Source organism: Odocoileus virginianus, unplaced genomic scaffold, assembly GCF_023699985.2.
Source record: "Odocoileus virginianus isolate 20LAN1187 ecotype Illinois unplaced genomic scaffold, Ovbor_1.2 Unplaced_Contig_8, whole genome shotgun sequence".
NCBI classification, from domain to species: Eukaryota; Metazoa; Chordata; class Mammalia; order Artiodactyla; family Cervidae; genus Odocoileus; species Odocoileus virginianus.
The window spans coordinates 1,153,084-1,180,089 of NW_027224325.1; the positions used below are offsets into that span (position 1 = coordinate 1,153,084).

The 27,006-nt window shown below is 38.6% G+C and overlaps 2 protein-coding genes across 9 annotated transcripts in view; one reads left to right on the forward strand and one right to left on the reverse strand.

Annotated features, from left to right (window-relative positions):
- PHTF1 (putative homeodomain transcription factor 1) overlaps nt 1-9,401 on the forward strand; it is a 73,541-nt gene extending 64,140 nt beyond the window's left edge. For all 5 annotated transcript variants that reach the window (XM_020908007.2, XM_020907990.2, XM_020908022.2 and 2 more), the window contains 4 exons: nt 1,136-1,291; nt 2,361-2,456; nt 3,157-3,282; nt 3,808-9,401. In XM_020908007.2, coding sequence (XP_020763666.1) covers nt 1,136-1,291; nt 2,361-2,456; nt 3,157-3,282; nt 3,808-3,828 — 399 coding nt within the window. In that variant the 3' untranslated portion in view covers nt 3,829-9,401. The remainder of the gene's footprint in view (nt 1-1,135; nt 1,292-2,360; nt 2,457-3,156; nt 3,283-3,807) is intronic.
- Nucleotides 9,402-11,289: 1,888 nt separating this feature from the next.
- MAGI3 (membrane associated guanylate kinase, WW and PDZ domain containing 3) overlaps nt 11,290-27,006 on the reverse strand; it is a 248,562-nt gene continuing 232,845 nt past the window's right edge. For 2 of the 4 annotated variants that reach the window (XM_070463864.1, XM_070463863.1), the window contains exons 17-22: nt 24,970-25,072; nt 24,082-24,208; nt 22,475-22,618; nt 15,730-15,868; nt 14,832-14,922; nt 14,114-14,201 (exon numbers count right to left, since the gene is read on the reverse strand). In XM_070463864.1, the coding sequence (XP_070319965.1) occupies nt 14,873-14,922; nt 15,730-15,868; nt 22,475-22,618; nt 24,082-24,208; nt 24,970-25,072 (563 nt within the window). In that variant the 3' untranslated portion in view covers nt 14,114-14,201; nt 14,832-14,872. Of the gene's footprint in view, nt 14,202-14,831; nt 14,923-15,729; nt 15,869-22,474; nt 22,619-24,081; nt 24,209-24,969; nt 25,073-27,006 lie in introns of all 4 variants that reach the window. The other 2 variants (XM_070463862.1, XM_070463860.1) reach the window with 1 other exon arrangement.

Here is a 27,006-nt window from a genome sequence, read left to right on the forward strand (position 1 = left end):
GCAGTTGGGTGGGGCCAGGCGTTGGTGCCAAGATCCTCAGCAAGATGTTTACCTCCAGTCAGAGTTCACATCTCTGTGAATACTCCCTGATATGTCAGCTGCCAGCTTTTATGACCCCAGGGAGAGCCACCCTACTCGCTACTTCCTCAGGAGACCCTCCAGCGGCCGCTGGGAGGTCTGGCCCACGCTCCTCCAAAGTCACTGCTTTTGCTCTCAGTCCTCTTGTGTGCACCCTCCACGAGTGGAGTTTCTGTTTTCCCCAGTCCTGAGGAGCTCCTGCAATCAAGCCCCACTGGCCTGCAAAGCCAAACGTTCTTCGGATTCCTCCTTGCAATGCCAGACGCCTAGGCTGGAGAGCCTGGGGTGGGCTCAGAGCTCTCACTCTTTTGGGAGAACTTCTGTGATATAATTATTCTCCTGTTTGTGGGTCACTCACCAAAGGGGTATGGAATTTGATTATAATTATGATCATGAGTGTGCCCCTTCTATCATCTTACTGTGGTTTCTTCTTTATATCTTTGAATGTAGAATATCTTTTTTGATAGGTTCCGGTCTTTTTATTGATGGAGCTGTTAGTTGTGATTTTGGTGTGCTTGTGAGAGGAGATGAACTCAAGTTTCTTTACTCTGTCATGTTATCTCCAGTCCTCCTTGTTTTGGGGAAAAAAAAAAAAAAAAACTTTTACCTGAAAACTTGACACATAATAGGCATTTGATAACTGGTGGCTGCTGCTGTTATTCAGATCCTGAAGTGGGGTGAAGAACTGATCCTCAGGATTTTCTAGATGTAAGTGGAATGGGCAGCAGGTTTTAGGGGGCTCTGCTAGTCAAATGCAAATTTAATACTTTGAAAAATGGCCACCATATAACTGTGAGTGGGCACAGAGCTTGGAAATGCATTTGTCTTATTTTACTTATGTTTTCTTCCTTCATTATTTCCAGATGCTTGCTGTCCCTTATGCAAAGAAGAAAATGTAGGGAAGCTTAGAGAAATACATAATACTTTATGAGTATTAAAACTTCTGCTCTGAGTATTAAAATGGTGGTATCTTGTAAATGTTTTTAAATCGGTAAAGGAGTAATTACAGTAATTAATACAAGTGAAAAACTTAACTTTTTTCTGGTCCTTTTCATAGGTACTCCGTGGACATAAAACTTTCCTAAATGATGCTTATAATTGGGAGTTTTTGATTTGGGAATCAGCTTTACTACTTTTCTTACTGCGCTTAGCCTCGTTGGGGTCTGAAACCAATAAGAAATACAGCAATGTCTCAATATTACTTACTGAACAGGTATTGACTGACCCTTGATACTGGTTAGAAATTCAGTGGTTAGAAATGTATAATAAGATTTGTGCAGAAGATTCAGGGGTGAGTCTAGATTCTGTCACGTTCTAGCTATGTAACCTTATACCTTACGAGTCACTCCAACCATATAGTTATCTCCTGTAGAAAATGAGGATAATATCTTCCCCACCTGCTCCCAGGATTGGGTGCTGTGCTTCGTTGCTCAGTTGTGTCTGACTCGTATTTACGACTCCATGGACTGTAGCCTGCCAGGCTCTTCTGTCCATGGGGATTCTCCATGCTACTTCATAGTATAAAGATTATTTTTGGTGGTGGTATTGGAGCATGCTTTTAATCTCATGTTCTGTGTCAAGTATTAGCTGTTTAGAGTACCTGTCATTTAAGTATGTTTAGTAAGCTTCTTGACTTTTTTCTATCAGTCATAGAATACATTCAGTGTTTGAAAAAGACTCGCTTGTATGTGAGTAGATATGACAATTGAGAAATGTTTCTTTTGAGTATAAAGTAGTATAGAGTTGTTTTTTGTTTTTAATTTCATGTTTATCCATAAGTTTTAAATTAAAATATCTGATATCATTAGGTTTTTTTGGGGGGGAGGTGCGGAACTTAGAATTATAGTGAAAAATTCTTACCGTAAGGGAAGAAACAAGGAATTAGTAAATTAAAAGTAGCTATCCTATCTTCTTCCATTCCATGAATGTTTGATAAGGGTGTTAGATTTTTGGGGGGATACCAAGATGAATAAGATATAGTTTTTGAACTCAAGGAGTTTACATCTTGTTAATATAAAATTTTCATTGTTTTGATAAATTGCTTCATCATTATTTTTTCTTCACTAAATAGCCTTTTTGTATCCCCGTATGTGACTGATTAGGATGGGGGTTGGGTATGTGACATATGTGCTCTGTAAATATAGCTACTAGAATTTCAAATTTTATTTTAGTTGGAAATATTGCCTTCCAAATCTGCCATATTGAATGCAATATATATATACACACACACATATACATATCTTTTACATGACATTTTCCCTAATCTCTATTCCTTCCCTTAGATTAATTTATATCTTAAAATGGAAAAAAAGCCGAATAAGAAAGAACAGCTTACCCTAGTAAACAATGTGTTAAAGCTGTCCACCAAGTTGTTAAAAGTAAGTAATACTCTGTGATACATTTTTATTACCATTTAATTAAATCAATGCTGTACTTCTTGGAGAGGACCTTAGTAACAGATAAATGCTGTGTAGATTCAAAATACAGACTGGATAGTTGGGGTTAATGACTGTATGAGAAGAGTTTCCCAACTTATTACCCAAGTTCTAATGATTGCTGTTGTCTGTCACATTTGAAAATTACATTAAAAAATCACAAATTGCATATTGCTTGAATCCACCTTTAAAAACTTAGCTAGTGAAAGACTAGGTGAGAGCCCATTCCAGGTGTTTATTTATTTACATTATTATTTTTAAATTTTTAAATTATTATTTTAAATTTATGTATAGTTGATTTACAGTGTTTCACATGTACAGCAAAGTGATTCAGTTATATATATACATATGTTCTTTTTCTGATTCTTTTCTACTATAGGTTATTGCATGATGTTGAATATAGTTCCCAGTGCTACACAGGGTCCTTGTTGTTTATCCATTTTATATACAGTACTCTGTATCTGTTAATTCCAAATTTATTCCTCCCCCTCCCCCATTACAGATTTTTTGAAGGTAGCTGCTGAATATCAGGAAAGAGGTCTTAAGCAGTCATCCTCACCCAAGACTCAGAAAACGGTCCTGATAATCACTGATAGCTATTGTGAAACCATGTATTTCATCTCAGTTCTTTCATGTTTTTTAGGAGCTGGACACACCATTTAGACTCTATGGACTGACAATGAATCCCTTAATCTACAATATCACACGAGTAGTTATCCTTTCTGCAGTCTCAGGTGTTATAAGTGATCTTCTAGGATTTAACATAAGAGTAAGTGAGATTACCACTCTGTAGCATCTGCCTTAGTCTTAAAACTTACTAGTATGTATAATAATCTTTAACCTTCCCAGTGTATATGTGTGTGAGAGAGAGAAAGGGAGAGAGAATGGCTGGCATGGAAATAATTCTTCAGGTAGAGAAATAAGCATTTGAAATAGACTTTTAGCTTAGATTTTCTCATTTTACACAAGCACAATAGACTGTGCTCTTGAATGGAACAAAAAGTCAAGTTTGAATCTCATGTCAGTTTAATAGCATGGGCTGGGGTGGCCTCTGAGCTAGGGAAATGTACAGAGGCAGAATGAAGGAAAACTAGAAACCACCATGAGCTGCAGTATATCAGTTCTGATCCTGGAAATTTTTAATGTTTTTTTCTCTATGATGTTTTATGGTTGCTATTGCCAGAGTTGATACTTTTTTCTTATGTAAATGGCTCTTGGTTTACATGTAAGTGTACCTGTCAACCTCACCTATTTGTCTTAAAACTAACTGATTTTGGTGATTTTCTTTTCTTAGCTGTGGAAAATTAAGTCATAAGCTGAGTCATGTGCCTGGACTCTCTCCCCTTGCTGGCATCAGTGCTTACCCCATTAAGGAAAGAGATGACTGCAAACCCATGAGACACCCACCTGCTTGTTCATACGCAGAGGTGCCCTCAGCTCTCCTAATCTAATGAATCGTGTTTTCAGAGGAACAGAGCCTTTTCCAACTGGGCGTGCATGCTAAAAACCTGTATTTTCATGGTTTCAAATAGTATGAATAGTCAGGAGACTGAAGACTGTTGTGTTATAGTAACTTAAGGACAACTTTTTAAGTTAGGAAATTTATTCTGGGCATTTCTATGCTGCGACAGTTATATTTATTGGAAATAGTCTTTTGGGTAACTATGGTAGATGCCCAAAGCATGAAGCAAAATCCTTTATTGGAAATATGCAAATTCAGTTCTTTTCTATTACAGTCTATAGAATTGGATATTTCATTTCTCTGGCAAAGAGAGATCAAGTTTAAATTTAAACTATTTTAGGTTGAACCTGAATAAAAGAACTTTATTGGAGAATTTCAGTTTCTAGGCTTTTTTGTTGTTGAAAGAAAAAATAACCTTTAAACTGTGATTTTCTGTGAAACTATGGAGAAATTTTCAATTAGTTTATAATTTTGAAGTTAATCCTAATAACTGTATAGTTCTTGGTGAAACAGAGTCATGCATATAATATAGCATGTAATTCAGCATAAGACATTTTTCTGTTCACACCTGTCCGTGTTCACCGTACAATATGTCTTCCATTGTGAATGATCTGAGCTATGTTTCCCATCACAGTACTAAGTGTTCAGTTTGTTGTGCAACTAAATGAATGTATTTAACCCTCAGTACAGTCTCAGGTCTTCAGTGTCTGTACTGAGCCAAGCTGTGCCATTGATGATTTGGGTTCTCTTATCAGCATCCCCTGTCACACTTACATACATACACATATGTTAATGAAGACTAATAATCTCTATGTAATTCCTGCTCATTAAGTTACCCACTTTGAAGAATCTCTTGAGGCAAATAGAAAGCCCACAGATCTTAATGATAAGATTTTGTGAGTATTTGAATGGGAATAATTAAGAAACTTTATTATTACATGTGAAGTATGTACATGCAAAGTCAGTGTATCATATATACATATCCTCATATGGCAGGAAGATTTTTGAGGTTTAAAGATGAATTTCTCAAGTCCAGGGATTGAATTCAGACCTTTCTGGATTTATATCCTTGGCTCTGCTACTCATTAATTTCATAGTCCAAGGCAAGTTACTTAACATTTTTGCACCTCAATTTCCTTACCTGTGTAATGGGGATAATAACTACCTAAAAGGGTTGTTAAGGTCAAATGAGGTTATCATGTTAGGTACTTAGCATAAAATACTTAGCGCTTGGTAAATCCACAATAAACATTTGTAATACTATTTAAAACCCTTTAAAAATATTGTGCTGACAGATTTCCTAACTGTGAAGATAGAAACATAGAGGGCAAGATAACTGAACTAGAAGTGGATTACCAAAAGTTTGCAGCCATTCTAAATACTGCGTGAGAGTTACAATTTTTTTTTTTTAAAGTAAAACCCGTTTATAGTGATTTACCTTTGGAAGGAACTAATCTGTAAAGGCACTTCAGTGTCTTGACAGGTGACTCATAGAAGTCATAAGGAATAAGAACAATTATCTCGAAGCCAGGATTGAGCGGGCTCTGTGCAGATTTCAGGTGAAGAAAGTGGATGACTTTATCTTTTTTCTCCTACAAAAACATTTCCAAGGGCTTAGTTGCCCCATGGCATTTGGGATCTTAGTTCCCTGACCAGGGATCAAACCCACATCCCCTGCATTGGAAGGTGGAGTCTTAACCACTGGACCACCAGGGAAGTCCTGGGAACCATTTTTGACTCTTGCCTCTCTCATACCTCACATCCAATCACCAAGTCTTTGAATAATTATCTTTTAGATGTTTTTCTAATCAGTCCATTCTTTTCCATCCCTGTTTTTACCACCCTCATCTAAGTTAATAGTTTCTGTTTTTGAACAGGATTCTTCTTTTCTGCTCTTAAATATACATGGCATTCCTCTTTCCCATACCCACCTATTCATCTCAAAAACTAATGTGTGTTTTTTTTTGAAATGCAAGTCTCATCATTTAGAATCTACTAATGGCTTAGTATTTCTTTGAAGGTAAAAATCTGAAATCTTTTTAGCAAGGTATATAGGCCTTGTTGAGAAATATTTTGAATTTGAGAAATCTTTGTTTGAAAGATTTTTGCTGGGCATAAAATTCCACTTTTAGAAATGCTGTTCCTCTACTGCCTCCTGAGTTGCATTGCTTCTGACAAGAAGTCTGCTGTCATTCTCGTCTTTGTTCTTCTGTGTATAATGTCTCTCTCTTTTTTAAAGTCTGGCTACTTTTAAGGTTTTTATCTTTTTCATTGAATTTGTGCTGTTATAATGTGTATTGCTGTAGTTTGTGTGTGTGCGTGCACTTGGGATTTGTTGCACTTATTGGGTCTCTTGATTTATAGTTTTCATAAAATTTGGGAAAATTTTAGTTGTTTTTTTTAAAAAAGTTATTTTTTAATTGGTGGAAAATTGCTTTACAATTTTGTGTTGGTTTCTGCTATATAACAACATGAATCAGTCATATATGTATATCCCTTCCCTCCCCCCACCCCTCCAGGTTATCACAGAACACCAGGCTGGGTTGCTGTGTTATTAAAATGTGTCTGCACCCCATTCTCCCACCTGCTTCTGAGATTCTACCTCACAGGTGTATCAGGCTGCTTGAAGTTGTTTTACAGCTTACTGATACATTGTCCCAGTCTTCTGTGTTCAGTTTTGGATAATTTCTGTTGCTGTGCCTTCAACTTCAATAATCTGTTCTAATTTTGCTGTTAATCCTACATGGTGTATTTTGTCTACAGAAGTTTGATACTGCTTTTTTGTTTTTTACATCTTTTATGTCTGTCTTTAACATGCTCTTTCTTATCTCTACCTTGTTTTCATAACATTTATAATAGAAATAGTAAATAAGAACATTAAAACAGCTATCATCTATGTCATTCTGTGTTTTTTTTTTAATTGATTTATTTTTCTTCTCATTTTGGGTCATTTTTCCTGCTTCTTCACATGCTTAGTAATTTCTTATTGGATGTGAATTCTACACTGTTGGGTGTTGGGGTTTTGTGTGTGCCTTGTTTATTCTTGAGCTTTGTTTTAGAATGTAGTTAAATTACTCGAAAATAGTTTGATCATTTTAAGGCTTGCTTTTAAGCTTTTGTTAGGAGGGCCAGGGCAGCCTTAAACCCGGTGCTATTTTTTTCCACAACTGATGCAATATCTTTCTGAGCACTCTACATGATGCCCTCTTCATGATGGGGTTTTCTCAGTTTGACTGTAGGAACATGCACTATCCCCAGCTCAGAATTTTTGGCCTGATTCTTTCTGGTGGTCCTTTGCCTGTTGAGTATTTCCTTGTGCTGATGCATACTCACCTGGAGACCTGAACTTTCAGCATATTTTTTTTTGAGCTCTCTCCTCTCTATGCAGCTGTCTTCTCTCTGGTACTCTGCCTGCTAATTCTAGCTGTTCTGACGCCCCCAAATTCTTAACTCTCACCTCCTTAACTCAGCAAGACTGCTTGATTGGGTTTGGGTTCCCTTTTCTGCACTGAAGCCTGGGCACTGCCTTTAAGTAATCTGGGGTAGTCATGGGGCTCACCTCATTTAATTCCACTAACCTCTTACTATCTCTTGTCCATTACTTAACACCCATTTTTTCACATATATTTTTCCTTTTTTTTTTAAGTTGTCTAAGGTGGGAGAGTCAATGTTTTCCCAGCCTTAGTGAATGGAACAGTTTACTCAGTTGCTCAAGCCAAAGACTTAGGGTTTATTCTTGGTTCCTCTCCCTTCATATCAAATCTACCACCCAGTCACGTTGATTCTGATTTTCATTGCTAATAGACTAAGCCTTCTTCGTGGTCACCTGGTTTACTGTGCTGACCCACTGTTCCCTTCCCATTCTTGCCTCCTACAGTTGGTTCTCTAGAGCCATGTGAATGAGCTTAAAAACATGGAGACTTTATCAGCCCTACTGAAACTCTTCCTGGCTTTCCTATGCTGGCCTTCAAGGCCCTTCATTTCAGGCCTGCCTCCCTTTCCAGCTTCACCTTCTCAGTATCTGACAATCACACTCCCTATGTTCCTTCATTACACTGAGTTCTTTCTTGTTTCAGACTGTGCCTGGAATATGCTTTCTTAAGTTCTCCCCTAAATGGCTGCTTAGCTGTCAGTTCCTCAGCAGGACCTTCTCTTAGTTAAAGTGGTTCCTCATCTTACCCTTGTTATCAGTTACACAGCTCTGTTCATCCTTCATGGCATTTATCAAAATCTGATTATTTTGTTTATCTTTTGTCACTTGTTTCTGTCCTTCCCCATTCGGTTCTGAGTTCCTTAAGGCAGAGATTTTTTTGTTGTTGTTTTTCACTCCTAGGTCCCCAGAATGCAGGAGAGTACCTGACCCTATGATAGGTATGTAATACAAATGTGTAGAATGAATAGACTTCAAGTAATTTACCATTTATGCAGTTTTTGTTTTGTTTTTTTCTGTTAGGATGGAAGAGTTGTACTCTTTGTGCTTCATTTATTCCTGTATGGTAATTTCTAGAAACTTGGACTTTTGATCCACAAAAGGAATGATACTTTAACATTTACCTGTTACTGAGAAATTAAACCGAGATGTAAAAACAGAACTAGATTATGCCATTCATACATTTAATTGAAATAGTAATAACCATAGATGGGTAAGAAAAAATAACCTGTTCAGTTACTTTTATAATGTGTTGTTTTGGGAAAGAGTCTCTCCTAAAATTGCCATGGAGGTATAACTTCAAACTTCCTAAATATGTACATTATGCCTCATGTATAATATAACCACTTTGAAAAGTTGAATAACCAAATACTTTCTTAATTGGGGTATGGTTTTCTTGACTTTCAGAGACAAGTAGAAAGGTTTTTTAAATACCAGAATGTCCTGCAAAGTAAAGGTTATGGGCGGGTCTGTGTTTTTATTTTTGGTTCATTGTATCTAGAGGTAGGGCTTCCCAGGTGGGGCTACTGGTAAAGAACCCCCCTGCCAATGCAGGAGACATAAGAGATGTGGGTTTGATCCCTGGGTCAGGAAAATCCCCTGGAGGAGGGCATGGAAACCCACTCCAGTATTCTTGTCTGGAAAATTCCATGGACAGAGGAGCCTGGTAGACTACAGTCCATAGGGTCACAAAAGGTTGGTCACGGCTAAAATGACTAAGCACGCATCTAGAGGTAAGTGAACCTGTGCACTCTACAAACAACTCTCTTTCAAATTAATAAAATTCATTTTAGAAATTTTTTAGATCTACACACTCTATAATGGGGCAAATGGGTTTAAATCCCCAAATATAGTGTATGACTTGGGATTATCAGGAAGTAAATTCATTATCAAGAAGTAAACTCCAGGAGATGGTGAGGGGTAGGGAGGCTTGGCATGCTGCAGTCCATGGGGTCAGAGAGTCAGACACGACTGAACAACTGAACAACAACAAAAATATTCGTTAAACTTAATCTCGTCTATACAGGTATTGACTAGTTTGGTCATTTAATCCTTTGCTTCTTGCAGTTATTGGTGTGCATCTTGAATAATGAAGTTTGAATTTCACAAATGTGCAATAATTCCATACCTTTCCTGCAGTACATCCTGAGCCTATATGCTGTAATAAGGTATTACTCAAGGTAACAATGATTGTTTTATATTAAGGACAACATAAGCCTCTTGACTTGTGTTTTCACTAATAGCTTGCTTGGCTTTAATACAAACATTGTTTAATAGACAAATACCAACAAAATTCTTTGAAAAACTATAGGTTCAGGCTAAATTAAAGCACTTGGCTATGTTTTTGTGTTTTAATGTATGTTTGAGAAAGGTTCAGAGTTCTTTAGCAGATAAATTCTACTCTTCTTAAGCCTTCATACTCCTCTCTTATGCTTAAGGTTCTACTTGCACAGAAACAGTGAAAACATATCCAAGTTAGTGAAAATCTTAAAACTAATTCAGTTAACTGAAGCAAAGATTATAGAATTGATGTCATAATTATGGTCATAATGATAACCAATTTAAACCAGTCATTGTACTGCTGATAAACCTTAATAGCACGAAAAATAAGGAGCTGCCTAAATAAGTAAATCTGTTATTGTTTAAAAGTACAAGCAGTTCTCAGCAATGGAGCATGCCAGGATGATGTAAGAAGTTGCTCTGATGAATTCTTCATGCCAAACTGAATCATCACATTTTGTGACTGAAGTCTGTTTACAGCAGTGTTCCTTAGTTCTCGAAGCTCACTCTAGACCAGACTTCAGCCTAAGCACATCTCTTTGGAGGTCGGTAGTTAAGACTGTCACACAGTTTAATTTGGGTATTCCTTGCTTTCTTAAAACCCCATTCTCTTTCAGTGTTGGACACAGTAATCATGAAACTCTTCATTAGTCCACGTTGAAAAGCATTTGACTTTTTCTACATGAAAACATCTATTAAAAAAGAAAATGATCAAGATGTGCTCACGTAGAAATAAAAAATCACATGCTTTTCTATTTCAGATGTCTTGGACATAGGAGTTGACTCTGTGCAGAGGCTACTTGGTCCAAAAAATTTGATGTGAGTTAGAAGACAACAGTATCACAGGCTGTTTCTGATTTCTCTAGGAAGACAATGTGATAGCATCCCAGAACAGTTTTGCTGTTGTGGTCAGTCCACTAAAACAACAAAATGATTTTGGTGCCACTCTGTGGGCTTTGCTAAGACACACATCTTCATGACGGAGCTTGGAAGCCAGAGGTTTAGGGTTTATTTTCAATATGAGTTCATGTAATGGTAGGTTCAGGAATTAATTTTTCTCCTCAAGAGTATTCATTTAACCATGGTCTTGAACTAGGTTTTAGGCATTATTCATATCAAGAATTTCAGTGAAGTCAAAACACTTTACTCTATAAGTAGGTACAACCTGTAGTAAACAAAATGATTTAAAAATAATGTGAAATGCCACATAGCCTGATGAAATAGCATTTGTGATCTTGTGGTAACTGGATTTACATTGCTATATGCATTAGAAATGTCTAATAATTTCCAATAACATAAGTACTTTTTTCTCCCTGACAGTATAAGAAAGGATTGGGGGCAGGGTAACAAATTATTTATACAAAACTATTTTCCTTACAATGAAAGGTATGAAGTAGGTATAATGATATTCAACTCAAACTAATTTTAAACTTTAAATGTATTTATAGATAAAAGTATAGCTATACAGGTAAAGTCATCATTGTAAGAGTCTGCCTGATTGTAGGACTTTGAATGTTTGTTACTCACAGGGATAAAAATCTGAGGACTCAGACCATGATGAGAATTAGCTCCACAAGCAGAAAAACAGTAAAAAGAAATGCAAGTCATGAACTGATTTTTGTTTTTTTAATATCTATATAAAAAATAACGAGCGATTTACAGATCTCTTTCTCTAATCAGAACCTCAAGTGTATATATAAAGGTACTGTACAATATATAAACATTTACAACCAGTACATCCATATTTTGCTTAGCATTCCAAGGCCACATTGCTAAGTCAGTACAGAATCAGTACAGTGACCGGTTACTTAGAGAGGAAAGAGCCACATCAGACTGACAACAGATGACATCAAAGTTATGTCACAGTTAACAATAAAAATAGGATTTTTATCACTAATTGTGGACTATAGGGAAAATAAATCATTTCTGTGGTACTAAATTCTTAGCATTTATCAAGCCTTCTAATTTGTCTCTATTCAAGTAGTTACAATAGGTGGGTAAATATAGTTCTGGATGAAAAGGGGGTTTCAAAAAATCTCACTCTGGGAAGAATGTCTTATCTACAGGGGCTTCAGTTGTTATATTAAAGAATTTCACAGTCAGATTCTGAGAGGGAAGGACCTGAACATGATGTTTCACAATAACAAGATGAACCCAGGGTGACAGAACAACAGCGTTCAAATACTCCAGAAAATGGTTTTATTCTGAGAATGTTCCTTTATTTATAGATGCTACCGATTGCTAGTTCTGGGGGCTGAAAAACCTGGATCTGTTTTATGGAGCTAAAAACTGTTAACCACCTTCCAATAAACATCTTTAGTTAGGCCTTAAAAAAGAATTCCGAAAACTTGTACAAGCTAAGCAGATGTTTACTCTCCTGTTTTTAAATAAGTTAATATAGCTAGAAATTAAATAAGATCTCGCAATGTCTGCCACCACGTTTGTCCTCAGTTGCTGAGCGAGTCTCAGGTAAGCTCTGCTCCCACACACCTGAACTCACATAGCTGCTGCCAGACGGTCCTTCATCTGGCAGCAGACTGTGAAACTGGTTTTGTGATTTAAGTCTCTCTTCAAATATATATTATGTATTAATGACTAAATGACTTAGCACTGATAATTCAATCAAAATATCCAGAAACACAAATTTGGATTTCAGAAATTTCAAATAGCAGTAAGTGATATTTCCACATGTCTCTTGGTGGTTTCATAATAAAGTAACAAATAAAAGGGTGATCTGAGATGCTGTATCAATTAGGGTTGGATAACACAGCAGGGGGTGAACTCAGTTATTTGAAATGCCTTATCCAGCCGAATTACAATAAACAAAATCATAAGAAAGTCAGTGTTTGACTACATTTTCTTTTTTCTTTCCAGTAGTGATATTTGGGAGTTTTAAACGGGGACATTATCAGTAGCTGTTAGGAAAGGTAACTGCCATCTGTAATGATGAGTTAACAACCTCTTCTTCTGCAAGGGCTCAAATATTTCTGTCTATAAACATGCAACATGCTATTGAGAGTATCAACTTCCGAGCCAAACCTACTTTTTCATTACTGTGGAAATAGCTGAGTGAGAAGGATAAAATAGACATGATACAGTAGATAACTTGGCACAAATATAAAATGAGTCGTAACCACGTTATGAATGTCAACATGTCACTTGTTCAGACACTCATGAGGACGAGCGGGTGTGTCCGGCGAGCACTGGGATTCAGCTCCCTCCTGAGCGCAAAGGGGGGCAGTGGGCTCTTAGCAATCCTACAGGCCTTCATGCAGCCAGGTAACCTGACGCTCAAATTGCAATGTCCTTGCATGTGTTTCAGAATTTCTGGAAAAAAAGATTTGGGTGGGGGTGGGGGGAAATGCTGCTTTTCTGTAAGAAAAGATTACAACTTGTTTGTCTTCGTTTTACGCTAGAGGTCCCAGCCGCTTCTCAGCCACACCAGCGGCGCCCGTGGTTCTGTTTGCACTTGGCACCTTCCAGGGCCCTGGAGTGATCGGTGTTTTCTTAGCGGGAGAGCCACTTTCAGGTTTGAACCCTCCGCGCTCTCTGTTTCTGTCAGCCGCCTCAAGCTCTTTTCTCTTGTGATCTTCCGTTTTGCTTAAAACCATTCTTTCGTCAGGTTCCTGCTTTAGCTTCTTCTCTGATATTCTGACATTTTCTCCTGTTTTATCTTTACTAGAACTCATCTGTCCAGAGGTTGCTTTTTTGCCTTTTTCATTTTCTGGTATTGCCCTACTAGTAATGTTGTTAGTCTTTTTGGATGGAAGAGACCTTTCATCCACTCGCTTGCTTTTTTTCTCTGGAGACCTGGTTCTGTTTTTTCCAGGCTGACTCTGATTTGTATCTCTCCCCAAAACACCTGATCTTTCTTTGGCATCTGAGATGTGCTCAGCGTTGTTGCTAGCATGGCCCCCTGCTCTTCGACTCGCATTAGACTGGTCTTTGCTGCCTTCGGTCTTTGGCTGCTTCTTCGGGCTTGAAGACCGTCCCCTGCTTTTTCCACAGTGATCCTGTCCAGAAGCTGTCCCGGTGCCGAGCTGACTGCTTTTATTCTCGCCTTTCCTGGGGCTGAGTGAGCGATCTCTGGGTCTTCTTTTGGGGTCATTTTTTAGAGGACTGGGAATCTTTTCTGCATGTTCTTCCGGATATTGACTGGCTGACTTCTTGGGACTAGCAGACCTGCCTCTTGGTGTGATGCCATTTTCTGCTTTCAAGAGATTTTTCTTATCACCATGCCCATGACTGTTGGGTGAATCTCTTTTATTCATATTTTTATGGAGAAGAGACTTATGTTTTATATCAGACTGATTTTCATTTAAAGTGCTTTTCTTTTCAGGCACAGTGTCCTTTAATTCTTCTGCCTTTTCACATATCTGAACTCTCATCAGTGATTCTTCAGTTACTGGCACATGAGACTCTTCAAATATGGAAGCAGAGTGTGAAGATGGGTGACATGGTGACTGTTCATCATAAATCACATTGGAAGATGTAGGGTTATTAATATCCCAATCACCTAAAAAAGTGATTTTGAGTAGAACATTATTAAATTTTAGAATTATAAATAGGAACAATTAAGTTTTGAACTTTGATAGCCATTTGAATTTTACTGACTGCTTCAACAGACTGAGTATTTTATAAAGTTCATGTATATTTATATCTCTCTCTATAAAGGCAGATGTATACAGACAACTGTACTTGTACATGAGTGAAAGGTAGGTTGTTTCATATATATATATATATATAAAGTAATAGCATTCATTTTTCTAATTACTTTTCATAAGTGCGATACTATATGATGTGTAAATTCTTTATAAGTAGTAAAAGCCCAATAAAAAGCTTAAAAGAAATAACTAATAAAATTGGACCAAATTATCTGGTCCAAGCAGCTTACTAATTTAGCTATAATTGATGGATATAGCTTAAAGATTTGCCAAAATCCACTAATAAAGGAAACCAAACTATGGTAGCCAAAATGGAGTTCATGGGCATTTGTAAATAATTCTGTTGCATTAAGCTGTTAAATTTAATGTCAAAAGGAAACTGAAAAGTGCAGAAGATAGAAGTAGATGTATTTAATAGCATCATTTTTAATTAAAAAGAAAAAAAAAAAGAAGGAAGTGATTTACAAGACATGCAAATTTACCAAATCTTTTTAAGGAAAGACCAAGAAAAGCCCTGAAAGCCTTAATGCTGCTCAGGTTTCACGTAGGAGCACAGACCGGAAGGAGCCAAACCTGAAGAAGGAAGAGAAAAAGCCTAGGACTGTGTAAAAAAATACATCACAGTGCAGCTAGCAAAGACGTCACGGGGGATGTATGATTTCCAAGCAGATGACGGAAGGTAATACAGTCAGAGGATTATAGACTGGAAGGGGGCTGCAGGAGATGATGTCTACACTTAACCCACGCAGGCTCTACGGGGGAGGGAAGGAAGCTGGAAGGGCTAAGTGGTGTGGTACTGTCAACTAGTGCACTCGGCTGAACAACGGTGATTGTCAAATACTGTGATATTTCAGAAACATACAGTGAATCCAAGGAAGTTTAATATCAGTACAGGACTACAGAAATGGCCCCAGGTCCAAATCTTTGTCTCCAGGTAGCGCTATAGGTAACTTGTTTTTGACAAATGACCAGAAAAGCCTTAAGGTTCTTACGCTGTTCCTTAAGAAAGAAACTCATCTTACTATAAGGAAAAAAGTAACATTTGAAGAGATTTCAAATGTTTTTCATGACATTAAAATCCTTTGCGTCTCATGTTCTTATTTTCTCCAGGCACATTTCTCTGCAAAAGCAACTATGTTTTTTGTTGAAAGTAGCTTAACATATATACTGTTCTAATAAAAGTCCTGTATGAGGTCACTTATTTTGTAATATTATAATTTATAGTAACTATGCTATGTAACTAACTTTAGATGGTTCTTGTGGTTACCTCTGAATTAGCTATTAATAGTAAAATATCTGTCCCTTCCAAATAGATATTTTTTCCCTTCTGCTGCCCCCTCCCTGACACCCTCTCAGCTACAGGCAAGCTGCTTTACTTACCATGGTCAGGTATCAAGCCAGTTCCTGGCCTCAACAGAAGAAGAACTTTATTTCCACCAGCCTGAATGAGCTCAATTGCTCTAGTGTGTGTGATGCCTTGTGTGGGTTCCCCATTGATTTCAACAATCTGGTCACCAACCTAGGCAGGAAATATTCACAGAAACAACAAATGAAATGATACATCCTCCGTCACTCCTGTTCTGTCATCCCTCGAGCCACCCACCTCTGCTGAAGAGCTCTTGTTTGTAAAATACTTAACTTGTGCATGGTGCTGTAATGCTAGAGTTGAGGAGTTGGACAGGTGGTAGCAACAGGAAGAGACAATGTCTGGTTTTATTTACACGATGAAAGTTTAGACGACTAGTAAGCAGGATCTGGGCATCTTGAAATCAAGAATCAAATTCCAAGTTTTCGACCAAAGCCTAAGTGGTGGGAGAGGTGAGGACTCTATGGCCCACATGGCCCACAGAGCTACCTCTGGTTAGTCTGCCTGCGAAGGGTGCTTCCCAACTGTAGCTGAATATCCTGAAACCTAGGAAGGTGGCTTCTCATCTAGGAAGCCTCTCCCGGCTTCCAGGGAGAACTGCCCACTCCTTCCTTTGTGTTGCCACTACGCCCTACACATATGAAGCATTACATAAGTGACACGTTTCTAGGTTAGAACTAAGAAAATTCAGCTTGGAGAAGTTCACCCTAATATGAACACTTATTTAAAACCAATTGCTGGCTTACACTAAATGACTTTCGTGTACAGTGATTTCCCTAGAAAACAAAAGCTCAGATCAGCATAAAATGCCTCCAGTACCATTGCTATTTCCTAGAAATGTCTGTAGTTATTCAAAAAGGAAAAGTACAAATGACTGAATTATAACTTTTTCAAAGGGCTCGCTTAAAGACAATGATGGTAATTATTTTAAAATATAGTCGATTTTAGGAGAAGGAAATGGCAACCCACTCCAGTATTCTTGCCTGGAGAATCCCATGGACGGAGGAGCCTGGTGGGCTTACAGTCCACGGGGTCGCAAAGAGTCGGATATGACTGAGCGACTTCACTTTCACTTTCAACCCTCAGCTGAGAAGACTTTCAGCTCTTGTGTTTGCTATTGATTGTTTTCTTGAGTTCTCAAAGACCTGTGACCATATTTTTTTTAAGTTGCCTGTTTTCTAATTGCATCACTTTACACATGTTGTCTAATAATGTGGTATTTAGAATGCCTTCTTAATTTTGAGCAGCCATTGCCTGTATTTTCTTAGCACCTCCTTGATTTTCTCACGTGATCTCATCTGACAGGGAAATGCAGCTTTTTTGTTTGCCCTCTCTGCATACTGGACCGTCTGAGTCAGTGTTCTAACTAATCCCTGATGGTCTCTGAGCTACTGTTCTACCAGACTCAGTAGTTATGTGCTTCAGGAATTTTTCGGTAGAATTGGTCCTATTAGGAGACTCTTGGTGTCACCTTTGTTATCTTAAAAGCTGGTCCCTTCGCTGAGGCTCTTAATTTTTTGAAAACTTGATTCTATTTCAGCTGAAAATTGGCAAGGCTATTTAAAAAATTGATGGAAGCCATTTAAGAAATTGAAAAGTAATCGCAAACAACATTGGGTAGTTGTGACTTTCAGTTCTGTATCAGTTGAATTTTTGTGCTCTTTTCCCTGTGTACGTGGTGGTTCTATTTTTCTCCAATAAAACTTTTTATTTAAAAAAATAAAATAAAATATAGTTGATTTTAAACTGTATTATTTCAAGGTGACAAGCAACTGAAGGTTACTGGTCTCAAAACAGAAAATCTGAACAATGGACAATTACTGAAATTCCAAAAAGCAATTCAAATATTTGCAAGAGCTAACTAAAACAATGCAGAAATAACCAAGAGGAGGCAGTGATTAAATAACAAAGGTGGGTAGGACAGCTCTATATCCACAGCTGGGGCAGAGCACAGTGACTTAGAAGCTGGGTTTTGGAGGCATTATAATGTCTATGGTTCACTCGTGGCTCCACCTCTTCCTAGCAGAGTGGTCTCATTTTCCTCTCTGTTAGGTGGGGATAACATTTGTACCTACCTATCTCCTGGGGTTTTGGGAAGGATTTAGTGAGATAAAAACATGGTTATACAACAAACACAAATGTTAATTTTCAAGTGATTTGTTTTTTGGTTTTCAAAACAAAAGATTTATATTAGGATGAAGAAGATTTTAACTGTAGATGGCAGCCCATTCTATACAATTCAACAATTTTTCAAATAAGACTATAGAATAGTTTTATTGCAATTTATAAAAAAATGATAAATGGAAGATCTCACAAGACAGATGGATTTAACATACAAAGTAGAAAAAAAAAATCCAAAAAAAAAAGCTAGCCAAAGAAAGATGATAATATGCATAATAGGATGAAGAAAAGTAATAAACATAATTCATAAAATTCTTATATCCAGAATAGGTACATAAGTGAAAAAGTCAGTACCCAGATTTCCTTTAATAAGTGATTAGAGAAAAATCATTTTCATGAGGAAACACAGATGATGAATTAGCCTCTGATAATTAGGGAAATGAAAATTAAAAGTAGATACTATTTGGAGCATGCTTTGGGTACATCTTGTGAAAACATGATTGAGGTTATAATTAATTTCAATTATATTCTTTGGCTTAAGTTCTCTGTGCAAACCTGCGTATTCCTTCTTCTTTCAGCAGAAGTAAACTGCTGTAAAACTTGTAATTGAACCGCTTTGCCACCAGATGTCATCTGTGTTTAAGTTTGGGTAAAGGAGAGGAGGCCTCACAAGGGGGAAAGTTCTAAACTGGACTATACAAAGCTAAAGAGAGGAAAATCACATCTTTGAGAAGGAAATGTAACCATTCTTATAAGTTTGTTACTTAAAAATTTTTTAATGTGATAAGAATATAAAAAAGGAATACACCTGTTGATAAAACAAATTCAAGGTCAGGTTTTTATATTATTGAAAAATAGAATTGTGGGGGATACAGGAGAGAGAAGAGAGAAATGAAAGAGGAAAAAATTAGGAAGGCTAGGGGAAAAAAGTGTTCTTTAAAAAGCCACTTAAGGCAGTCTTGCAATTTTTAAAACATCCACTAAAATGTATTAAAATGACAAAATATTTTTAACACATTGCTTACATTATTTTGCATTATTCCCTAATATGAACTTTTTTCATTCGGTTATTTCTCATTCCCTTAGCCCAGAACCTTTTTTATTCTCTCTAAATCTTAATAAGGTTTAAGGACCAGCTGAAGACTCACAAAATTTACAGATCCTCTCAACATCTTTCCATCTGTATCGGTAGTTAACATTTTCTTGTTTCAGGGAATTACACTATTAAACTTTATGAAGGAACAAGCAAACAGTGTAAGTCCTGTCTACCCAGTGATAAGTTCTGGGAGTTAAATATTAAAGAAATTCTCTCATTATCTAGAAATATAAACTGTGCATTCTATTCTTTCAACAAATATGTCTGGCGCATCTACCATCAATGTTCAACGCACTGCCTCAGGTGCTGAAGATACTGGAATAATAGGTACAGGATACAAAGCACAGAGTCAGCCTAACAGAAAAGATGCAGGGGAAGAGGAGGGCAGCCAGAGGGGAAGGCAGGCAGGATGCCCGGTGGCTCCACGCGCCAGTGTCAGCTGGAGGTAAACGTGCATCCTTTGGGGAAGTGGTCACTGGAGTAAGTTGTCCTTTACAACAAGGCTCCCGTGATCCTTACACCAAGTCAAGATTTTGATAATTTAGTGGCCAGAAAAATAGTTCTCTGCAAAGCTGACTTATTAGAGTTCAGAATAAACCCAGGCATAGCAGTAATAGCTTGTTTTCTTTTGTTTTCAAATTTCAGAACTTTATATATTAAAGCTGATTTAATCGCAGAATTCTAAAGCTTCTGTTCATTATAAAGAATAACATGTTTAAAAAAAAAAAGAATAACACGTTTTAGAAGTAGACTTTGAATCCTTGAAGGCCTCCTTGCTTGCCTTTTATTTAGTGAGATTGGTGTATCTGAGGGTCATATTTGAAACCAGTATTTCAATTATATCCTAGTTGGCGTAATTGGATTGTGATATACAATGGAAGGTTTTTTTTTTAAACTCCAGATTTAAACAACTAAATGCTTATTTTTAAAAAGGCAGGGAGTTGAGAAAAAGGATGAAGAAAACCAGAAATAAACATGCCGTCCCCATAAACAGTGCCTCAAACTGCTGTTACTAAAACTTTAAAGAAGTTTGCTTGGGCTGTGTATTTCACATGTAGATCTACATTTTGCAGGTTAGGAAACTGAGGTTCAGAGATGTTATCCAACTATGCACAGCTGTAAGATGGCAGAACTAGAGTTTGATCCTTGTCCTGTCTGATTCCCAAACCCATGTTCTCCCCACTTTATTAAACTGTCTCTATAAGAAAGTGAGATACTAGGGCTTCCTTAGTAGCTAAGATGGTAAAGAATCCACTTGCAATGCAGGAGACCCAGGTTTGATTCCTGGGTCAGAAAGATCCCCTGAAGAAGGAAATGGCAACCCACTCCAGAATTCTTGCCTGGAGAATTCCATGGACAGAAGGGCCTGGTGGGCTATTAGTCCGTAGAGTTACAGAGAGTCAGACGCGACTGAGTGGCTAACACACAGGAGAAAGGGAACCGCAGCTCAGCCGCTCAGCTTGGGCCATACTGAGACTCTGGCCATCAGCCCTCTCGTTGCTGTCAACACCCTCCAGCTCTGCTTCTGCTGCTCTGCATTCTCCCTCTCCTCCAGTTCACTGATGACAGGCCTTATACAGAGTCCTGCCCCAGCCCACAACTCCAAATCCTCTCCTTTAGTGAACTCACCCATGGAAAAGGCATCAGTCATCACTTCTGTCTGGGAAATGACAACCTGGGACTTTACGTCTTGTCCTAATTGCCAGGTAAATATTTACACCTGCTTAACCAGCTGGTCCTTTAACATGACTGCAGCTTAGTACATTATCAGTCTTCACCAAACCCTTTCTCCCACTGGCCTCGCTGATGGTTCTCTTACAGTACAGATAGGGCTGAAGCCTCTAAGCCATCCTTTACTCTTTCTTTGCCTTCGTCCTTCACTCATGTAATACTTGTCAGTCACCTAAACTGGTCTTTTCTTCATTAACAGTTGATCCCACAAGCATCATTTAACTTTCATCCAAAGTATTGGGTCAGCCAGAAAGTTTCCTTGGGTTTTTCTGTGAGATGTTACGGAAAAACCAGAACATTCTGGCCAACGCAGTATTACCATCCAAGCTACACTCCCACCACCACGACTGGACGCCTAAACTTAGCTAAGCTAAGTCTCCCAGAGACTGATTTTATCAGTGTATTTCTCTGAAAGGAACTCTTGTGTTAAAAACCTTCTGTGACTTTCCAGTGTCTTAGACCTACATGTTGGTGACTAATTCTACTTTCATATTCTCATTTTCTTCTACTCCCCTGTGTATTTTCTAAATAGACTAGGTAAACTTGACCACTTGTAGTCCCCTGTATGTGACGTGTACTTCCTTCCTTTTGCTAATTTCTTCAGCCTGGAATGTTTTCTTATTCTCTCCCTATTAAAATCCTCTCAAACTGTCCGATGCCACCTATTCTATGAGATTTTCTCTACTCGTACTCACCTTTCTTTGAACTTATAAAAGTCTAGTCCTTTAGAGAAAGGATGGTATCTTGTTTTGGGGATTATTCTCCTATATGAGTAGCATATATAAATTCTTGGGTAAAGCAAACACTTAATACATGTTTATAAAATGAGTCCTGGGAGTGGAGCAGCGATATGGATAACTGAACACTACAACCACCCAGAAGACTTTTCTGATTGTTATTAGAATATACCATCTAATAATCTGCCAGGGAGGGTCATTTGCCTTTCTAACTAGCTTACCTAGTTTAAAAAAAAAAAGGAGACGGAAAAGAAAAATTCCTCTTTTCCTGAGGCCTACCGGTAGTAGAAGGAGGAAGTCCAAAGCTCTCTTGAAGTCACAGAAGGCTTTTAACACAAGAGTTCCCCTCAAGAGTAATACACTGATAAAATCAGTCTCTGGGTGTGTAAGGATGGATGAGGTGATAGGTAGGGGGAAGGTTGTCCAGATTTTAAAATTTTCACTTATAACCTATCTGAATACCAATGAATGAACCATTTCTTTAAAAATTGAGGCCAGCAAATATCTTCTATGTAAAATTCCTCTAAGTAACAACTGGAGAAGGAAGGAAAATATCTTTTTGCAGATCCATTAAACAATCCATCCTGCAATATCATGAACAAAGGGACAGTGTTTCAGAGAATCCTACAAATAATGATAAAGGTCAGAAGAGCCATGCTCATCAATTTTTGGCTACATCTAGAAGTAGCTGAGAGAGAAAGAAAAAATCCTGGGACTCTTGTTTCTTGGAAGAAGTAAATGATTCTTTTTCATCCTGGCTTTCCCCGGATGAAAGTGTACTTTATTTATTAATCCCGTTGCCCTTGAATGTTGACTATGTAAGTATAATTGATTTTTTTCTTACCAAAGTCAAGCTGGTGCAACCAGCCTAACTGCAGAGAAGAGCACCCTGCAAAGAGGAAATGAAATCATGACAAGCATCTGCCTCTCAGGTTTTAATGATGGAAAGACTTGCTTCATAGATTCAGGAGGTTTCTGCATTCCTTTTAGTCAACTATTTTCAGAAGTTTCCAGTCTGGAAACTGGGTTGCAGTTTCCAGACTGGAAAAGGGTTGCAGACAGAAGCCTACTCACATGAATTCTGCCGTCTTTGATGGCAGGACCATCCTCAGCAAGACGAAGGATGAACAGCCCCATGTTGTACTCCTTCCCACCCCTGAGGCTGAATCCAAAGCCTCGGGGGCCCCGCTCCAGCTCCACTGGGTAACAACCGAGGCCCTGGAGAGAGAAGTGTAAGGAAAACAAGTCTGCATGGACTGCTTTATTTACAGTTTGAAGAAGGACTACTTTTATGGCTGGAAGAAATGATTTATACTCTGAATATGCACTTTTATTTAAAAAAATTGAAGTATAGTTAATTTATGATGTTGTTAGTTTCAAGTATACAGTAAAGCAATTCAGTTATGCATACACACATACATATACAAAACTGTTCTTTTCAGACTCCTTTCCATTGTGGGTTATTATATTGAGTATAGTTCCCTATGCTCTACAGTACGTCCTTGTTTACCTGTTTTACATGAAATAGCATGTATGCTGCTGCTGCTAAGTCACTTCAGTCGTGTCTGACTCTGTGCGACCCCATAGATGGCAGCCCACCAGGCTCCCCCATCCCTGGGATTCTCCAGGCAAGAACACTGGAGTGGGTTGCCATTTCCTTCTCCAATGCATGAAAGTGAAAAGTGAAAGTGAAGTTGCTCAGTCGTGTCTGACTCTTAGCGACCCCATGGACTGCAGCCTACCAGGCTCCTCCGTCCATGGGATTACCAGGCAAGAGCATGTATATGTTACCTTAAACTCCAAATTAATCCCCCCCTCTCTGCCCTGCTATCCCCTTTGGTAACCATACGTTTGTTTTCTATGTCTGTGAGTCTATTTTTGCTTTGAAAAGAAGTTCATTTGTATCTATTTTTTGATTCCACATATAAGTGATACCATATTATATCAATATGCACTTCTGTATTATAAAGAAGGGATGTAAACTGGTTGAAGGGCTACTTGATTTCTATAAATACAGCCTAAATAAATTTGAAGGTTACATGTCTTCTCTACTAGTTGGTCAATAAACAGACCAGAAAACAGAATTTTGGAAAGTGTTTCCTTTAAGTAGATTTTGACTAATTTCTCTGAAAAAAGAAAACAACAGAGAGAACAGCATCAAAACATGTATATTATCAAGTGTGAACATAGCCAGCCCAGGTTGGATGCATGAGACAAGTGCTCGGGGCTGGTGCACTGGGATGACCCAGAGGGATGGGATGGGGAAGGAGGTGGGAGGGGGGGTTCAGGATGGGGAACACATGTAAATCCATGGCTGATTCATGTCAGTGTATGGCAAAAACCACTACAATATTATAAAGTAATTAGCCTCCAACTAATAAAAATAATTGGGGGAAAAAAAGAAAACAACAATAAAAAAACCCCAATCCTACTTTGATTAGCTAAAACACTGCTATTTCTCGGTACTTAGCTAAGGGTTCAAATTTCTCCAATAGAAGGTAAACTTTCTCTCTTTCCTTTCTCTCGTGGACACTAACAGAATGCGAAAGACAAAGTAGGTCCTTAGGAATGATCAGACTTGGGAACAAGTTCATCTGAACTGATCCTGAATTAAGTTTCATCAGTGTCAGTGACTCAGCAACAGAAAAGACTAGTCTGCACCCGGGGGACATCTCCGTTACCTGATTGTGCCGACTGCCTACGACGGAAATTGTTGCGGTGTCAGGTTGTGCAAGGTGCTTGTGGTCAGACCACGAGTGTCTGTAGGAAATGGAGACGTCTTTTCCCATCTCACCTTCTGTGGCGCTTCTACAGGAGAGAGAAATCAAGTCATTCTTAGAACTGAGAAAAAGAAAAACAGCCTAAACGTAAATCAATTTCGTTTCCTTCAAAAGCTGAACCTTACCATTCTCCCTCTGACAAACTGCTATAAAGACAGACTGTCTGAAGCAGAGAGACGCCAGGCAAAAACTGGCTATTAACTCTAGCATGGCTTAAAAGTCTATCAACACCTCCATGCTGGGATTTTTTGGTTTTGTTTTAAGGGTGTCTTAGCACATTTTACATCAAGGAAAACTGCGCTCAAGTCACTGAACCGGAGGGCAGATAAGCTGACCTTGTCACAGTGAAAAATGGCTCTCCTGCAGCACCAACGCCCATGAAGATGCTGAATTTCTGGAAATTGAGTTTTTGTTTCATGACTAATATTTTCAACAAAAGAGGGGAAAAACAATGCACAAGTACTGCTCAGTAAGTCTGAGGAGACGGTGATCCATGTGGGTCTAGGCTTCTCTTCCAAGACTGTAAGGACCTAGGGCGGCAGCACAAGGGGACAGTACTGTCACGCGTTCTAATCCCCACTCGTTAGCAGAATGGGTGCTCACCCTGCACCCTGGGCCAAGGCTGGCAAGAGGGAGGAAGGGACAGAGGCACTGGAGGATGGAGGTCTCATCCTGACCTTACTGGCTGGCTTCTGCATAACTGTGTGGACATGGGGGTGGGTGGGCAGGTAATGAAAAGTGGGGAGACAAGGAGAGAAAAAAACCAAAACCTGAGAAGAGCAGCCCTACCTGTCCCCAGGTATGTGGTTGGCCTGTGACTGTCCCACAGGCCTGTGCTGCAGGGCTGGGCTTTGCCGGGCAGAGTTTGTTCCTGATGGTGGACCAAGATGCTCTGTTCAAAGGCAAAAATGAGAGAAATAAGAATTTGTACCAAAAAATGTGGAGGCCGAGAAGATCTATGAAAGTGAGATGATAACAAGCTCCCAATGGTAGGGACTATTGTCTGCAACTGAAATGTTATGTCTTTTCCCCTGTGGCTTCTGATGGATGTTTATGTTTGGAGAAAACAGGACTCATTCTTACTGCACCCGCTTTCCCTCTTTCACCATTGTTTTGGTGGCCTTTCCACCCAACATGAAAACAAATGAACACACTCCGTCGTTATTATTGAGAGGATGGAGCTCCAGGAACTGTCTTTTAACCTATTTATGGATTTCCCAGGCACACTGCTCATAACTGGTAAACTGCCCTAGGTGACAAAGACAGGTCTTAAGAATGCTGGAACACAGAGGCCAGTCTGGAAACCACACACATATCCTTAACCTGCACCTTCAATATAGCAGTAGTCATTTCACCTGACTCTAGTGTCAGAGACAAACTTAGAAAATCATCCTGAGTGTTGACAAATGTTTATAAAGATTTTAATGATTCTGCTTTCTCAGAGCACAAAAGAAATGAAAAAAAAAAAAAGAAACATTTGTTTCTGTATCATCCTCAACAGCTCCAGAACTCCTGTTGTTGCTTGACAGATTTCATAACTAAGTTGAGTAACTCCGTGCATCTAGAATTAGATGCCAGTTCATGGGAGATTACAGTTAAAAGACACTCTTCAGGTTGTTCAACTTGCATTTTTAAAGCTGAAACTTTCTAATGTTTTATTGCACCAAAATTTCAATTCATAGAATATTTAAAGTATCAGAGAGAAAAAGACTTCCCTGGTGGCACAGTGGGTTAAGAATCCACCTGCCAGTGCAGGGGACAAGGGTTTGATCCCTGGCCCAAGAAGATTCTACATGCCGCGGGGCAGCTGAGCCCCTTGTACCACAACTACTGGGTCCTTGCACCAGAAGCCTGTACTCTTCAGCAAGAGAAGCCCAGGCCCCGCAGCTAGAGAGTAGCCCCTGCTTGCAGCAACTAGAGAAAGCCTGCACAGCACAATGAAGACCCAGTGCAGTCAAAAGCAACAGAAATTATCTTTAAAAGAGAGAGAACATAGATTAATGATGAAGATCATGAACTTTAGAGCAAGACTGATGGGGTTTTAAGCCAGATCCCATCATTTTCTAGCTGTGTGTTCTTGAGCACATAACATCTCTGTGGTTCTAATCATCTCATCTATAAAAATGAATTACAGCTACCTCATAGGGTTATTAAGTTACTATATGCTATAACAGTGCCTTGTATATCATATTACTATAAAAAAATGCTTCTGTTAAAATGATCATTATGGCTATCATCATAATCATCAAAATGACTGGGGCTATATTTCTCTCAAGATGTACACTCTGAAATACTGACCTAACTTCAGCAAAAATGTCCCATGTAAGGGCCATTTTTAGGTTAGAATATGTAGAAACTGATAAAATCTGAATCTCAGAATATAATGAAAACAGAGAAAGGCTGATGTGAAAGACAAGGAATATGAATGGTTAGGAAGCAATTTCTGCTGAGAAAACTGGGACTTCGGGGTCACTAAGTGCATTGCTCTTTTATGGCTTGGCTTAAGTTGTTTCTCTTCAAAGTTCTTGGGACTAAAAACATAGATAAATAATTTATTCTTATTTAAGAACTTCTTATAACTGAAAGCACTCTGAAAACCCAGGCCAGAGTATAAACGGTGGTGGGAGGACAGTGGTGGGATCTGGCTAAGCTGTGGCAGCCCCGGAGGGTTTCTGACTCTGACTCTGCCTGCTGGGCTTGTGTGTCTACATGGCTTTCAACACCACGTACCCGATGTGCAGGTGGAGGCCCAGCTTTGCAGAGCTCATCCAGAGGGTCGTCATTCCTCTTTAAACTGAAGTGATCCAGAAAGGGAGAGTGGAGCAT